General features: G+C 39.2%; 1 protein-coding gene across 1 annotated transcript in view; it reads right to left on the reverse strand.

The window, feature by feature from the left end:
• Positions 1-2,943: 2,943 nt before the first annotated feature.
• ZNF804B (zinc finger protein 804B) overlaps positions 2,944-18,209 on the reverse strand; it is a 104,823-nt gene continuing 89,557 nt past the window's right edge. Inside the window, exons 3-5 of the mRNA XM_019471095.1 lie at positions 9,279-9,409; positions 5,169-6,634; positions 2,944-4,466 (exon numbers count right to left, since the gene is read on the reverse strand). Coding sequence (XP_019326640.1) covers positions 2,944-4,466; positions 5,169-6,634; positions 9,279-9,409 — 3,120 coding nt within the window. The remainder of the gene's footprint in view (positions 4,467-5,168; positions 6,635-9,278; positions 9,410-18,209) is intronic.

The following is an 18,209-nucleotide window of genomic DNA, read 5'->3' on the forward strand; positions in this document are numbered from 1 at the left end:
ATGTAGTAGGATGTTGCTAAGTTTCAATTGTCCAGGTTTCTTGCCATAAGAATTTCTACAATAGTAACATTGCCTGTAAGAAGCAAGGATACAAAATGTGTGTGTATACATTAAAAATGAGATTAGCCTTTCATTTCTTCTGTTCCACCTTTTTCTCGGTGTTATCTACTTAGGATTCAAATGAACTCTTACATACAATGAGAACAGCTGTTTTTTCTTGAATAGGAAGGGAACTAGGCCCATCAATTTAAAAGTTTGTAGGGCTGGAAATACATCTTTTAGGCTGGTATTAACCCTGAACTGGTGGTAGTGGCTGTGCAGCTCAGTCAGCCTCTTCTAGGGCACAGGTTGACCTGCTCCTTTAAAATGCCCAATTCAGAGTGTTCCTACAGAATTATAACTAATGTTTCCAAGTGGTCCACTGAGTGAGGGATCTCCATCCAAGCAAGCAAGTACTAATTTTCAGAGATGTTAAGTCACATTCAGTGAAATATGTTTGATTCTGAGAAAATAAATTTTCAGAAGTATAGAAATTATATGTAAATTCAGATCTATTTTTGGGAAGATTTTCACTCAGCTAATTTTGGGAAGATTTTCAGCCAAAAATGAAAGGAAGAATTTTAAAACTGTGGAAATATTTATTTTTAACATCTTTCCCAAAGAAAATTTCTGACATCCTTAATTCTGATGCAATAATTTCAATTAAAGAAGTTCCCTACAATTAAAATGAGAAAATTAAACCATAAAGATAAGTAACTCCAAAATGGTATGAATCCACTAATTTTGGGAAGATTTTCAGCCAAAAATGAAAGGAAGAATTTTAAAACTGTGGAAATATTTATTTTTAACATCTTTCCCAAAGAAAATTTCTGACATCCTTAATTCTGATGCAATAATTTCAATTAAAGAAGTTCCCTACAATTAAAATGAGAAAATTAAACCATAAAGATAAGTAACTCCAAAATGGTATGAATCCATTTTGTTAATGAAATTAATAAATCAGCTGGGAATCCAACCAAAAAATATTTGAGGGTGCTTGTTTCACCAACCTTTTTCAATACAAAAATGTTTTGCTTCTGCTCAGTCTCCAGATTTTTTCCTGACAGCTTTTATTTGATGGCTAAAATGTTAAGAATCCAAAGAAATATTAACTTTGAAAATCAACTGCAAAACAAGCAGTCAGAACTTGTAAAGCCATTTGAAAAGTTTGGCATAATACCAGTTTATGCTGAAGCAGCTGCTTTTAGAAATTCAAACAATTCCATTTTATTGCAATGGTTTGAGTAAAACTAAGTTAAAAAATTGGTCCTAAGTTGTATTTTAAATACTCAATTTCAATTAGATTTCTCAGTTTCTCCAGATAGCCGAATATAATGGAATAAAATCCTCCAAAATTTTTTTAACGTGTTTTATATCAGTTCTGAAAGATACATTATTAATTGTGCACTACATTACTGAAAATTAATTTAAATTATTTCAAATGTTTCTAATCCAAACAAACAGGTTCTGTCCATCGGACACTTCACTGTCCAATTATATTGGGAAAAGCATGCCTGCAGTCTAACCACAATTATGAACTTAATTTCATGCTAAATATCCCATGTTGAGTTAGAAACATTATAAAAATAGTCAAAATGTGCCATTCAAAGAGATGCTGAAACCCTCACCTATTTCCAAATACACAGTTATTACTAGCAATTTCAACCACGCATTACCCTGAAGGTTGGATACATGCATTTGAACATTGCAGATTCAGAACTTCAATTTGTATGTTGAGAGTTTGGGAAACCATGCGAGAATCTAGACTTATTTGTTTAGATTCAATATACCTTGAAATGCTGAGGACTGTGGCATGGTTGTCTGAGACTTTACCTGGAGAGCCAGTTTCCTCTCAGAATTTTACTTCTGCATTTCTATGAATATCAGCATGATTTTATAGGACCAGCAAATATTTATTGTGTTTGTGAAAGGGATGAAACATATTTACACATTCTTTGGGCAAGACTCTCCCACATGTCAGAGCTCTGTTTGGTAGGAAAGAAGTGTTGCAGTCTTGGCCAAGGACCTCTGAGGTTCAAGGCCAGCACTAGCTGCCTCGCAACTCTGGGCTGCTGCAGCCCACCCCTGACATAGCCTATCCTACAGCCACAGGCAGGCAATGCCAAAGAACTTGGCTTCATCCCCTTCTTTCCCTTGCCTTCTTGGATGCTTGGCTCAGGGAGAAAAGTAGCAGCCTGCTTGCGCCAGCACAGAGCCCCCGACCCTAAGGGAAGTTTTTGTTATGTACCTGGGGCTGGACTGCAGTCCCTTTACACTGACCAAGCAACATATCCCAGGGATAAAATCACTAAAGTACCTTTGAGATGTTGTCGTAACCTTCTTCTTCCAGTGTTAATTCATCACCCTTCACTCTGAGGCTCCCCAATTTATTTTGGCCAGGAGACAGAACCAGGGACTTGTGGTCCCAGATACCTTCTCTTTTGCTCAGTCTAAACTACCTTAATCAGACCAAGTACTATGCCGTTACATATACATACTCAGAAAAGCAAACCTTTGATGTATGTCAAGATTGCTCTACCTTAAATTGCCCTACTTTAAATCACTCATCAGTGTTGACATTCTTGGTCATGTTATGTCTGGGTGCTGTGGTCCTATTCCTACTGACAGTCACAGACTTCACTTCAGGCTGTTCTTTCCAAACCTTCTGTAGAATGACACTAGCTGGACCCTGTCCTCCTTGTGATAGTATCATAAAAGGTTTTAAAACAGCTTTTACTCAGTGATACGAGACCTAAATCAACTTTCATATGCTGTCAGCCAGAATGTGGACTTTAAAATACTTGCCGTTGTGCTCTCAGCAAAACAGTAGATTTCCCCTCAGACATGATTGAACACTGAATTTTATTCAGATTTGGTTTTGGAGCCATGGTATAATCTTTTGGGCTAGTTTAAATAGCTAGAAACACTGAAAACTTCTTTTATTGTCGGTAACTGTTGGGTCTGGCTAGAGCAAGAATGGTGATGGGGCTCTTGTCCTTGGAATAATGGATGAACTAAGGGATTTGGATGTATAACAGAAGGCGTGGCTGCATTCAGGTGTGGTGTAAATAAAGCTGGGATATATGCAGTGTGTGGTAGTGTGGGGAAGGTCAGTGGGGAAGGGTGGAGAGGGGTGGTGGAGACCAAGTGCAATGGGTGTCCTGTCAGCAGAGCAGGGTGGGTGGGAATGAGGGCTGGCGCTAGTGGGGAAAGTGATATGGGAGCAAAATGTGCCTGAGAGAGAGGGTGGAGGTGTGCCAGGGAGAGATGGCTGCCATGGGGATGTACAGATGCCGACACAGCAAAGCGTTGCAGCAGCGTGTGGTGGATGGTGGTGACAGTAGCATGCTGCTGAACAGGGAGGGCAGGAACTGCTGGTGTTGCAGAGAAGGCAGCTGGTCCTGGGGCAGGCAAAACTTTCAGGTGTTTTGCCCGAAGTTGTTTCTGCATATGCTGCTGGGCTTGCAGCTGCAGCAACCTGTATTTGTCTACTTCCTCTGGTGAAAATGTGATAGGCTGCTGCGTTAAAGCAGGGGAGGTGGATTTACTGTACACTTCTGGGTCATTTACTGTGTTATCATACTTCTGCATAGCATTGTCACAAAGAGAGTCTGAACTGCTTTCTGCCCGGTTCGAGTCCATGTTTACATCATGTAGTTCTTCTTTGGTCTCTGTTGAATTAGCAACAACAGAATATCTATTAGAGGGAAAAGCACCAGGGAAATCATTTGGTACTGGATCACAGCTTTGTATAAAGGGTTGCACTTCACTAATGAAGAGATCGGATTGTTCCTTTATTGCTGTGTTCCTTTTTACACTCGGGCTCTGATAGCCTGTTCCTATTTGAATGATGTCTTTAAAAAGACAATGATCATAATCAGTGCCTGTTGAAAGAGCAACATTGGTTATGTCTGACGCTTCAAAGTTGTTTTTCTTCACACTGGTTTCCAACGAACTGATTTCATTATGCCCTGTGTCATTTTTACTTATGCTTAGCAGTTTCTCTGGCAAAGGTAACATTGCAATGTCATCTACCGATGATGAAAACTGAAAAGCAAAGTGACTTTGTGAGTGATCCTTTAATTCTACCCCACAAGTGTTTGAAAATCTCTCTGAATCATGTGTTTGTTCCTGGGTTTTCTTGGACTGCACTCTTTCTAAAAGTAACTTGGCCGTTAGTGACTTTCTTTTTCCATATATGTCTTTTGCCAGGGTTTCAGAAGAGCAGGTGGCAAAGTTTTTTGACTGACCATTCACATTCGGAGAGTCGTAATGTGCAGTTTCAGCTTTTCCCAGTTTGGTGTTAGAACCTCTTTCTGTGTCCTTTTTTGTTTTGTTGTCACAGTTGTCAGTGTCTTTTGAGAAGGATCCTGAACTACTACCTCTTGATATTCTGCTACTAGATGATCTTTCGCTGCTTCTTGAATCTCTGGTGGAACAACTTTTGGAGCTATGGTAGCTTCTACTTCTACTATGCACTTTGCCAAAATGCTGGTGTCTACATCTGCTGTGTTTAGATCTGTCTCTGTGCTGTAAAACTTTATGTCTTGAACATCTTCGATATTTAATTATGCCCCTCTGTGTACAGTTTCTAGTTCTGTGACTTCTGCTACGACAAAGATAATCCTCATCTGTATCATCAGAAGTGAAAATACACTTGTGCTTTCTGTGTTTACATTTGTGCCTTTCAGCTGTTTTGCTTTTTCTTTTACAACAACAAAGCAAATTATTTCTGCTGTGATTATTTGATGTGGGACTCATGTAGCTCATGTAGCTACCTGTACTACTAACCGAAGTGTCAGAGTAGCTGGAATGTCTGTCAGAGGAGGACTTTTGAGGAGATGGGAATCTCCAGCATCTTGTGTAACTTCCACATCCTTCATTTTCTGAATACCTGCTGTTTGAACTGGATTTATAACTAAGGAAACTTCCACTAGAGTCTTTTGCACTGTCACTTATGTCACTGCTGCAGCTGGCCACATCTTGAACGGATCTGCAGTCATTTTGGTTTTCACGTTTTTCCTCAGAATAAATTAAATGACATTTTGCAGCTTTAGACTTTTTAATCCTAGACATAAAAGCAGAAAAGGAAATGCTTTCATTTCTAATGTTCTGGTTTTTTCTTTCACAGCTATGAAAATGATGCTGTAAAGATCTTCTCAGTGTTGTTGTATGAAGACTTTTTTCTGTCACATAACCCTTTTGTGAGACATCAAGGTAAGCAGGCACTTTGGGTATATTTTCATTCAAATACTCTGCAAAGTATTTTTGACCATTTTCATTCATTTCTTTCCCTATGTCTGACTCAGCTTTCTGCTTGGCCTTTCTTGGATTTAGGGAACCTTTCATCTTCTTTGGTTTCAACAACTGATTATCTTGTTCATTTGACATTTGCTTGTGTTTTATTAAACCTGAGGCTTCATTTTCATCTGCAGTCTTATTTATAGAGTGCTCTTTACAGCTTTCTTTGTTTGTTTCATGCTGTTTACCATCTCTGTGATTTAAAGAGAGTCTGAAGTCAAAATACAATGGATTACAGCCATATGAAATACAGGGCTCAGTTTTTGTAAACAAAAGTAATTCTGTGGGCCACTGCAGAGCAGTGGTGCCATCTTTGCTCACTACATGGAGGAAAGGCAATGCCTGGGGCTTAACCTCTTTAACCACGGTCTCCCTTGGAAGTGTTTCCATATTCTCATTTGTGGTTTCTGAACTCTCCAAAGATCTTTCTCTTTTTACCACCCCAGGACCATCAGTAATGTTGCTTGCGCATGCCAGCTGAGGTTCTGGCTGTTGTGGGAGCTCAGGTAACTGGTCAGGCAGGTGGGCATTGCTGTGCTTATAGGTGTTCGGCTGTGTACAAAAATTGCTAGCTTGGTATGAAGGTGAAATGAGAGTTTCCAACAATTGCTCAAAATCATTCAATTTGCTCTCTTGCTCTGTTTCTCTAAGTGAACCAGAAAAATCCAAATTTGAAAGCTGCATTTTGACTTTGCAAAATGAAGGATGAGCACTGACCTTTTCTTCTAATTCTCTATCACTGCTTTTATCCTTTTCCTTTAGCATTTTAGGTTTTGCGGCTACATGACTTGATGCACTGTTATCCAAACCCATTTGGTCTCGTGTAATAGGTGGCCCTTTATCCAAGCTTGCTTTCACATCCTCTTCCAAAAATGTGCCAGAACGACAGCCCTCAAGAGCTTGCTTTGTTTTATGGTTGGGGGATTCACTACAATCATTTCCTTCTTCAGAGTTCTCACTGAAGACTGATGCAGAGGACTCGAGCTTCAAGGGGACTTTTTTAGAGAACGAGAAAGACACTCCCGCCCTTTGAGAAGCATTGGTGCTATCTGGGAACACTTGTGAGACGTGATTTCCAAGTGCATGGGGTCTTTCACTGGGGGGCTGGTGCCTGCTTATGATGAGCTGCTGTTTCTCTAGTATGCTGCTGGAGAAATGTTGTCCTTCTCTCATGGCAGCTCTTTGAGAACTGGCTGTGAACTTGCCGCCCTTGTATAGGAAAATGCTATTTGGCGATTGCTGCTTTTCCATGACTAATCTGGGGGCTTTAAGCAATGGTCCACTCCCAGTGATGCTGTAATGTAATAAATAAAAAAAAAAGCTGTATTAAGTAACCAAGTTAAGAGAGAACTCGCATTTGACAATGTCTGTCTGGTAAAGAAGCGTGTCACTCATGCTGTTACAAGGGAAAACAGTGTTTCTAAAGTTTCTGAAGGGTAAATGTGCAGTCTAGCCCTGAGCTTGGGCTTCTAAATGGGCAAGACAGTCTTTACATACAGGAAATTATATGATTTGAAGTCAACACATGAATGTTCTTTTTCAGAGTTATGCCCAGTACATCCAGAATAAACTTTACTCCGAATTTATATCAGTGAGAATCTGGTCTGTGGTAAGTCTTGGTTTTCTGAGAGGCCATTGCAAAGGAAATTGTGCCTTGTTCAAAATGAGACAATTCCACCTGGAGCATCTGCAGAATCAAACTCTACAAGAGAAAAAGGCAGTATTCTGCTTGCTTGGAGGGGTATATGTATGATTTTTTAAAGAGTAGATTTTTATTTTATCTTTATATTTTTCCACAGTAAATTACTCTGTGAAATATTCAGAGAAATTAATGCTAAAACTATCACCAAACATTGGTGGGGAAAAGGACACAAGATGGATTTCCACCAATATTAATGGCAACTTTAGCGGTCTCATTATCAATCACCATTTGACTTACTTTGCCATATTTCTCTTTCTGTAGTCTACTTTCATTAATTACATTTTTCGTCTTCCCAAAACCTCTCAGATTTTAAATCTGTGGTTTAGTTTTCTTGTACTTTAAAAAAAAAAAGCACTTATTCTAAGAAGGCCTTAACAAACATTTCTTGCAATATATAATTAACTGAGATTGGGATGACTGTTGTCATTTTCCATTTGAGATGAGTCATATATAGCCACCACAGAAATGTTATTCCAAGTAATATTTTAAACATGTCTTTCATTAGACCAATTATTTACATTTGCTATCAATGCAGTACTACAGTACACTTACATGAAAAAATTTTGGAACCAGCTTCAGTAAAGAGTTTGATTAAAAATTAGAAAATATTTTAATTGAATGTAAGTAAATTATGACTGCCAGATCTGCATAACAGCTATCTATAAATAGGCTAGCATGCTTTATAAATGCTATAAAAATGCATTGATCTTCAGTAGTGGGAACGACATAAAGACTCCCTGGAGTAGGGTCAGCTTGGAGTATGAGAATAAGTATGCATTTCTGAGAATATATTTGCATTTGCCACAAATCTGGCATCAGGAGATACAAATTCACCCCTATTTGTACATCAAGAAGGAATTATCTCTTGGAGAAGGTGTGTAAAGAGGTCCTTTGCAAAGTCTCCTTGGAACAGCAAAATAAAGCTGTATTTTCAGTTTTTCTGTACACAAGATTAACAGTAATTTTGTTGTCAAATTGTATTAGCTTGTTGTAAGGAACTCTGTTGGAACCTGAGACACAGTACTCAGGGACAATAACAATTGTGTGTGTGTGTGTGTAGACTTTTGGTTAGAAAGGCTGACTTTCTGTCTTGCCTGAGCAACTGGGAATGCACCCCCTCCACCAAGATCACGGTTCTCAGCCACCCCTGAACCTATTAGTCATTACAAACAGGAACAGCAAGCACTGTCTTTCCAGACTCTTTGCAAAGGATTATGGACTCCTGGCTCTTTCTAAAAGCAAACCTGCTTTTCCCCTCCCAGTCTCACTCTGGCTTTCCTATTATCACCACGCTTATCGGTCTATCTGAGACTACATCTTCAAGTGCTTGGGCATAAAGGCATCTTCCCACAGGCAGTTACATTTCTTTCAATAGATTTGTATGAAAATGGAGTTGTAACCATAAAAGTGATACATTAGCACTAAACTGTTATATTTCAGCAGATTACTCAAAAGCAATTACACAGGCCAAAATGAGTGTACAATAAGCTTTGAATGTTATTATTTCCAGGGTACAGTAAGCTTGATATGAATTTAAAAGAATGCCAGTTTAATTATCTGCTTAACTCATTATGGTCATAGATTAACATAAACAATTGGTCTGGTAGCAATCTATTCTGCTGAAGCATCCAGTGTCATTAAACAAAGGAGATTTCTCAAATGTAAAGGTTTATTAGTGTAAACTTTGTACTGTATCTTGATATTCATCAATAGAGCTAACAGTATTGGGCAAACTTAACTCAGTTAATTACTTGTTTTTCATTCACATAATGATACTTCCATTACTCTACAGAGAAACTGTGAGAATAATCTCAGTATACTAAAAGTAGTGAAAATGATTCACAGACTAAGTACAGATGCTCTAAAAGGTGTTTTTCCTCTCCTGTTCACTTACTATCAAATGATAAGACAGTTATACTAATCTATTCAGGTCAGTTTGAATAAGGTAAAATGGTGATGATATAAAACCATCTTCAAACCACTCAGTTCAGAAGCGAGGAGATTAACTAGCTACAGGAGAGAAAAACACAAACCTTCAAATAGCAATTAATTAATTCAGGGGCTTTCAATTTTATGGTTTGCAGAACAGGAACATTTGGAGTTGGGGACAGCTGAAAACAGGTTACAGTATACACAATCTCTGGACATTACAGAGTGTAGGAGTAAAAATATGGAGATTTCTTCTGGGGCTGAGGAAAGAAGGCATTAAAATGTAATATAAATTTTAAATACTTGCCATTCTGACTGCTTCCGTAACTCTGCGAGCTGGTGGAGGCGCTTGAGTGCTTTTTCCTGTTTCTTCTCATCTTTCCATGACTTTGAAGCCACATTTCGAGCAAATTCCCTTTGTTTTAGATCTTTCAATCTCTGTGAGAAAAGAACAAAAAGAGAAGGGATTAAATATGTACACAGCAGATGCATTACCTCTTATGCAATTTATTTGCTTTTGGTGAAGTTAGTATGTAAATGGAGAGTAAAAATATACTTAAAATGTTATCATCCTAAGAAGAGATTGAAAATGCTATTTTTGCCTAACAAAACAACATGATTGGGCCATTGCTATTTAGCTGATATATACCTACATATGAGTGATAGCTTTTTAGTTTTTTATGAATACACGAATCTTCTGTTGTGTACAAATACATACACAAAACTAGACTGCAGTTAATGTAGTCAAAATTTTCCTGTTTAACTCAGTCAATTGGAATTTAATCTATAGGCATATACTGGAATAAAGCTGAGCTCCTGTGTGTAATATATTTTATAGATCTCTATACTTGCACATGTATGCATGGATGTAAGCGTGCTTCTGTGTTGGTTTTGTAGCTTTTTAAGACTGCATTTGTTTTTCAAAGGAGAGAACTACTGTCTGAAATATTTGTCAGGAAACTCTTTTATGGTTATTTTCACTTTTTTTTTTAATCTCCTTGAACAACTATAAATCAGGTAATTCCTGTTGGAGAGAGCAAAATTCTTTGCCTTTATTATATTTTTTTATTACCTGGTTTTGCACTGCTGATAGTATAAGGAAAAGTGAAGGAGAAGAAGACACAAACCAAAAAGTGTCAAAAACATCCTCTGCAAAAAAAGTGGTGCTATCTTGCCTTTGAGTTCGCTGTGGTCTCTAGGACTCAGCAGGTCATGTCCAACCTTACAACTTCCCAGTTCAGGTCCATGCTTCCACGCTCCATAGCAGAAATGCCTTCCTCCCTTCACCACCTCTCCAGTGCTGTGGTGTTTGGGGAAGGCAGGTTTACAAACCAGAAGGGAGCTCTGGTGCATTCAGCCAGATGACCAAACTGGAAACCTTGAGGACCAGGACTGAGAACTAAACCTCTGCATCCACTTGCTCCTTGGTCTGGAGGGGTGGCCCTGTGCTCTTCGTGAAATTCAGAACTATAGTATCAACACCAGGAAATGCTAAATTTTCCATGGAGCCGAGAGAGCTGTTTTTGCAAGCTAGACTGAAGAAAGGCTTTGGTATCACAGTCATTTTTAAACTGCTCCTCAGCTGCCAGCATCTATGCCTACTTGCCTGTCCAGCAGTACCTAAAGATCAACATCCTAATCACTGCCATCATCTCATGCTGTTGTTTCCCTCTAGCATGGCCAAAAGTGCAACATGCGTCAGCAGGATAAATTGGAGGCTGACCCAGCATTGTAGCAGCAAATATCGCTTTCTGCAGCTCAGGTATGTGAAGCAGTCTAGCCATGGCACAGAGCTCTCCACAGGCCAACAGGCATCTGCGTTTGAGAAACAGGGCTGAAGGCAGAGAGTCCTCAACTTGTAGGGGTCAAGACAATGATGAATGAGTGAGAGAGAACTGTTTTCTGGAGAGAGGTCTAGCTTTTGTCAATAGATGAAGACAAAGCGAATAGGTGAAAACCACAGTGTGGTTGCTTTATACAATCTAAAGGATGGCAGCTTCTTTTTTCTCCAGCTAAAATGAAGTCATCCAGCTAGTGGCAATGACATAATATGACGGAGAGACATGGAGGAACCCTTGGTGGAAACAGCCCATACAGGGTCTGTGATTATGTTCTGTGAAGAGTGCTGGAAAGCTCTAGTGGGTATCTCCCACCACTGTCACATCAGCTGTCCTTCAGGTATAGGATTTTTTAAAAAGCCAGATAAAATCTGTGAAAGAAAAATAAATAAATGCTGGGAGAGTAAGAGCAGAAGTTTCTTGTTTGCTCTCAGCCTTCTGGACCCCAAGACACGTGCCTCTGAGCACTGATCTGGAGGTAGGGAGAGTTGGGCTGCTCATGAAGCAGCTGCTCAGGGAGCTTAAGAACTGCCTCTCAACCACCCTGACGTCTCTACACAGGCAAACTCCCTTGGATGAGGAGAAGGCCAGAGAGGCAGTTGCTCAGGGAACTGGTGCAGCTCCAACCAGCAAGAACTGTCCTGCCACCTGGTGCCTGTTGAAAGTTTACCTGTATTTATCAGAAATATTTAGTCTGTCAAATCTGTATGTTTCTCCGGAAAGTTTCTTTCAGCTCCAACATCTAGTACTTCACCCAAACAGACCGTGAAACAAGACAGCTGCAAAGCCCTCTTTAAAGCTCTTAGGCTTCAGTTCCTTGGAAATAAATGGTTGCTCTACCACATTTTTAGCTTTTTCCTGTCCCCTTACATGCCCCCCCTCACTGTTCACTTGCCCCTTGCCAGGCCAATTATGCAGCGCTCCATTCCCTCAACCTCATTCCCTGCAATTTACAGTAAAATGGATGAATACGTAAGACAATATTACTTTTGGTCCAAGAAAGAAGCTTTTAAAATAATAATATGTTAAAGCCAAAGCTGTAAAAGAAACCAGAGAACCTTCCCAGAACAAAACCATACTTTCTGTCACCTAAGTAATATTTACAAGAGTGTAAAGATATTTTAGCAATAAAGATCCTATCCTCCATAGAAAAACATAGGTAGCCTTGAGTCTTATTAACATCTTCAATGTGAAGAAAGGGCAAAGAAACACATTTGAGAAATGTCCTTTGGTGCCGCTTGCTATGTTTTAGCTGTCACCGTGAGTTGTTCGACATCACACATAAAGCATTCATGAAACAGTTTCTACCTGTCAAGGAAACAAAGGACAATGTGAAAGTACTATGGAGTGCAGGTACTGCAAAGCAATGCCATTTCACTTCTTTGACAGTCAGGATGATAATCAACAAAGCAAATGGACCAACACTAAGAATAGAAGTTCTAGCAGTATTTTTTGCTCTCTATTGGCATACAGCATGTGTCAAGGAAGTAGAGAAAAGAATAAAAAAAATATAGGTAAACACAGCAGAGGACTTATCAACTGGAGATGAAATCCAAGAAATAAAAAGCATCTACAGTCTGAGCAGAGAAAGGGCCCTCCCTGCACATCCCCTCATCAAAACAAAAAAAGCTGCACTGACAGAGCTATGGTTAGGAATCGTAATGAAATTTGTCAGCTATGTTGGATAGACCATGGGACTGCCCGCTGAACCTGCAAAGCCGTGGTTTTCCTCACTAATGACCTGGGCCAGCCTCCTGACAGACACACAAATATTTTCCGCAGGTGGTGCACAACAGCATGCAACTGAGCAGGTACCTGAATGACAACCCTAAGCTCAGCAGGTGTGCTTGAAAATTAACATCACTTTACACGGCAATTGCATTTTTCATGTAATTAGGTACTTAACTGGGCATCTGAATACAGGCACGTGTAATAAATTATGATTTATTTAATAGCAATCTTGTGTTCTGTCCTTCACCTGCTACAAATATCATTGCCATGGAGTAATATTTCATTTTTAGACTCATGTTCTATTCTTTCTCTGTTTTTCATGTACATGTGCATGTGGACATTGTCATATCTAAAAGTAACCCATCCCTTTATAAACACCCACACAGAATATTAAAAGACTACAAAATAATATTCACTGTTATGGAAAGATTTACTTATATAACAGGCCTGAGTCATGTTGGCTCCTCTGTCTAAGACCGACTCAAAAACTGCTGAATATCTTCTTTTCCTCCTGAACTCTGGTATGAATCATCAGGAGATCCAAATGAGTTAATGGAGCTGCATCCGCACTACCTACTTTTGCTAGACATGAAATATCCGTGGCCAAATACTTGTACTTTAGCAATTTCTGCCCATTCTTAATGTTGGGTTGTTTTTTTAAAATTGTCACTTTATTGTGGCCAGTACTTGCTTTTTAATGACCTATGAGTACCTGTAGCATACTTACTGCTGGCTGCACTTGCAGTACCGAGATTACTTTCTTTCCAGAGTTATGATGCTGATTTCTGTTCCTCCCTGTGCAGGTGAACGTTTCTCTGGATTGCTATTCATCTGATCAAATTGAGATGCCTACAGTAGTTGCTTAGATTTTCTTTACAACCACTGGAAAGAAATAAGCACTTTCAGGGACCTAATCGCCTCTTCTTAAAGCAGCTGTCTAAAACAAGTGGGATAAAGTGAGATGTAAAAGTACCTCTTTCTTTTCATTGCGTACAGAGGGTATTAAGGGTGGCTATCTCAGACATAGGCTTTTGATGACAGAGGAAATGGGTGCTATCGGTACATTTTCATTGCTACAGATAGTATTCATGTCTACAGGTTGCATAAAAGAGTACTTTATATCAATGTACTTTTGGCACATGTAATAGAAAGAAAATTGAGGAAGACATCTGGTTTTTTTTATAAACCATTGACGAGAATACAGAAAAGGTTTTCATAATCTGCATTTCCCTGCCAGATTTGCCCCCCCTCATTCTCCAGGGCGTCTCTGGCTTCAGGAACCATTTTTTGTATATTCCTCTCTCAATCACTCTCTCTCAATTTGAGGACCAGAGGGAACACAGAACTGGGGGACAGCATTACTTCTTCTTTTGAGCATTTTTCCAGGGGCCATGTTCATCTCATTATATAGATCTACCTGGGGTTCTCAGTGTAACTGTACTTCAGATGCTGGGGCAAATAACTGTTGCTGCAAGTACACCGAAAAGCAAATCATGTTCTTATTCACAGTAGCATAACTGTGAATCTACATTTCTATTTACATTGATGTAAATAGAAAGCAGCTTGGGGGGGGGATGGAAATCCATGCATTAAGTTAGAAAATGGCAGGTTAGTATGAGTTAATTTTTTTCACTTACATTCAGACTTTTTTTTCAGGATATCATTCACAATGCATCCTCCAAAATATTAATCTTTCCTTAATGCATTGCAGCCCCAGATAAAAATGTAGTATGTACCTCTGCTTCCTTCAGTCAACATTAGGTGTATGTCTCCTGTCATATGTAGAGAGCCTTCTCTGAATCAAAGTCCATAAACTAATGTGTTTGAGTGCCTGATTGGCTTTAAAGATTGATTTCCACTTTGCTGAAAAGCTCCTTAATTAAGTTCTAAACAAATTCACTGTAGAAGGGTTAAATAAGGAAAAAAAGGAACGTGACTTTCAGTGATTATTCTCTTGCCTGTAACCCTAACATGGGAACCAATTACATTATTTCTAAAATGAATTCACACTGAAAACCATCAAATGAGAATGATAGTTACTAGAGAACATAATTAGACTTCATGTCTGAAGCTTACGGTATTAACTCTCTAAGTGAAAGCGAGGAAACAGCAATGAAGTTACCATGCTTTTACTATGGTAAATAAAATCCTAAAAATAAATTGGAAAGGCTATTACATACAGGAATTAACCATGAGACATGAAGCTCAAAAACTAGCTGATAAATTTTCATTTGTTTTACCCATAAATAACTACAGATCACTTTGAAGTGTGTGATAGTGATCATTTTTTGAGGTAGATTATATTATAGTCACTCTTAACAGATTCAATATTGTTAGCAGGAGTGAATGGGAAGACAGAAAATATCCTGGTATGATCGGGTTAGGGAATGAGATGATAGCAGGAGGTGGGAAAAGTCAGTCCTCAGACATGCCCTAGAGAATCCATCTATCAATGAATGAGATGTTGATCACAGATCCAACCAGAAGGATAAATTACAGATGGCTGTTTGGAGGGCTAGTTTTGGCTTGTCTTCATAGAAACTCCTGTTAAGTCTATAGACAGTCAGTCTGATCTAGTGCATTGGGTCTTCACTGGCATTTTCATGCCCAAAAGCATCAAGACCTACTAGTGCTTACCTGTGTCTTTTCTGTGGAAGCTTCTTACTGTCCAACCATATTTGCAAATATTCCTGCTAATAAAACTGATTTCATCCATTGCCCAAAGTATGAGTTTGGACAAATGAATTTCAGGGTACATTTGTACTGCTCATGAGAATCCTCCAAGTAAAGTTAAAACAGATGGATTTCATGGGGGCCATTTCCACAGGGGAGAGGACAGAACAGACACTTTGTGGCACCAATTCACTCATTTGAAGGCCTGAGCTATTTGTTGATCCAGCATATGCTCCACTTGACCACCCACGTTTATATTAGTCCCAGTGAGTTTATTGTCATTTGCTCCAATAGGCTCGCTGCGCACCGCACAATTTGATTAGACATACTCAGTGCCATTTTGGAATACAGAGTAATTTACCTGGTAAAAGCAACACATTTGAATGGTAAGAAACGTGGGGCAGGGACTGTATCTTCACTGCATCTCCATGTATTACCTTGCTCATCGGGGTGTCGGGCTTTCTTTCTTAGCCAGAGAAAAAACATCTCATACATTTTATTCCTTTTTCCTTCTCATTTAAGCAACTTAAAGAGAAGAAACTGGTATTACAGACCCTGTGCAAGACTAGCTCCTTTCAAAACTTTCAGTACTTCTTATAATCTTATTTTTAAAATATTTAAGCATTTTCCACATCTTTTTGGAGCCTGTGTCACCACTTTGTTTTTCTTTGTTCTAACTGTAGCAGGCAGAATACAAAATCACCCACATTTTAAGGAAAAGAGCTAGAGTCTGAATTATCCAGGAATTCAACAGGCGAGTCCAAAGCCTGGCCTCAAACTTTCTTCAGTGTGGTCATCAGACTTTCAGAGTAACAAAAATGATAGTAGAGATATACATTTTATACAGCACTTTTACACAGCACTTTCCATACACAGACCTCAGGCTTCTTATGAAACAGGTTATCATCTTTACCATTATATCATTTTACAAATAAAGAAATGAAGGCAAAGAGAAATTGAGTGACTTCTGAAAAGAGCAGGGAGGAGGCTGAATCAGCACTTACAGACATATGTTTAATTAACACATCTAAATCTTTAGCCCATTGAAACAAGAAGAAAGATGCCAGACATCTGCATTAAGCCTAAATTTGATTTACCTGTATAATCAGTTGATTCTTGATAACTATGGTAGTGCTGAGGGAATGACGATAAAGCATGAAAGAATAAACCTGTTACAAACTATAGTGCTATGTCCATAGGTTTACATAAGGGAAAGTTGAATCAGAAGACCACTACACAGCGACTTTGAAGTGCTGTACCAGAGAACAAGTTCATCACTAAAAAGAGTTGTTTTAATATGTCACTGAGATAAATGTAGTGTGGTTTATAGGTACCGCTCACTGCACTTTAGATGAAAAAGTATGGTCAGGGCAAATAGTGAAAATAATATGTGCATGAAGGATATTAAAAGCAGCTATAAGCAGAAGCTTCATCAAATATCTCAAGGAAGTAAAATATCGCTTTTTCTAATAGCATGTAATAGCTGTCCATAAAAAGCATTTTAGGTTGTTGTTTCTTTTTTTTTTATTCAGACAAAAACAAAATATTCTTTCTCTTGTATTTGCTTAAAGCAGACTGATCTCTTCTGGAGTAGGAGAGTTATAGGTAACCAAGAATCTAGCAATAATACTATAACAGAATACCTGCTCAAAGTAAAGGAGATTTAATAAATGACATTTCCTTGTAGTTTTTGTCAATAAAAAAAAGGTCACAAAGCACTTTTGTAATCACCTGATCAAAACTTTTCAATAACACAAGACAGAGGACATCCTGATTTGCTATCTTTTAACAGATAAATTGATAAAATCAAGCTACTTTGACAAGATCTATTTTACATAACCACATTAAATGAAATTAATTACATTATAATTCATTAATACTTTATGGAGTCCTGTATCAGTCATGCCAGTATTTTCCCTGGCACTAATGTCAGGATGACAGATTTTCTTGTTTATTGTCTTTAAATACTAGCATGGCATTAACTTGCTTCTAGCTTGATGCATTTTCCTCTAGTGCTCTGAGACTTATTAAAAATCAACATTAATGATTAGGAGGGTTTATGGCCATTTCTTTCCTAATACTTAAATGTTGGTCACCCAAGTGTGCTGATACAAAAATATTTAGCTCTAGATTATGTTGTTTAATATCCTTCTTAGCTATTGGTAGAATGGTACTTCACAATATCATAAACATCATAGATGTGACTAAGTCATCTGGCTTTGCCCCAAGTATAGAACAGAAATCTGTATTGAATAGTCCTTTTTACATCACTGCTAACAAGTAACTCATTTCTATTTGGAGCAGAAGATTCTTTATGTCCTCAATATACTTTCAGAAACCTTCTTGCCCTCACCTCTCATGACTACAGATTTTCCTTTTGCTCTTTTGTATGGGGTTTGCATGGCAAGGTGTTGGTAGCCAGGGGGCTACAGGGGTGGCTTCTGTGAGAAGCTGCTAGAAGCTTCCCCTATGTCCAGTAGACCCAATGCCACCAGCTCCAAGATGGACCCACCACTGGCCAAGACTGAGCCTATCAGCAACGGTGGTAGCACCTCTGTGAGAACATATTTAAGAAGGGGGAAAAAAAAACCTGTGCAACTGCAGCCGGAGAGAGGAGTGAGAATATGTGAGAGAAACAACTCTGCAGACACCAAGGTCAGTGAAGAAGGAGGGGGAGGAGGTGCCTCAGGCACCGGAGCAGAGATTCCCCTGCAGCCCCTGGTGAAGACCATGGTGAGGCAGGCTGTGCCCCTGCAGCCCATGGAGGTTAACGGTAGAGCAGATATCCACCTGCAGCCCATGGAGGATCTGATGCCAGAGCAGGTGGATGCCTGAAGGAGGCTGTGACCCCGTGGGAAGGCCACACTGGAGCAGGCTCCTGGCAGGACCTGTGAACCCATCAAGAGAGGAGCCCACACTGGAGCAGGTTTGCTGGCAGGACTTGTGACCCCACGGGGGACCCACGCTGGAGCAGTCTGTTCCTGAAGGACTGCACC

Source organism: Aptenodytes forsteri, unplaced genomic scaffold, assembly GCF_000699145.1.
Source record: "Aptenodytes forsteri isolate BGI_AS27 unplaced genomic scaffold, ASM69914v1 Scaffold172, whole genome shotgun sequence".
In the NCBI taxonomy this organism is placed as follows: Eukaryota; Metazoa; Chordata; class Aves; order Sphenisciformes; family Spheniscidae; genus Aptenodytes; species Aptenodytes forsteri.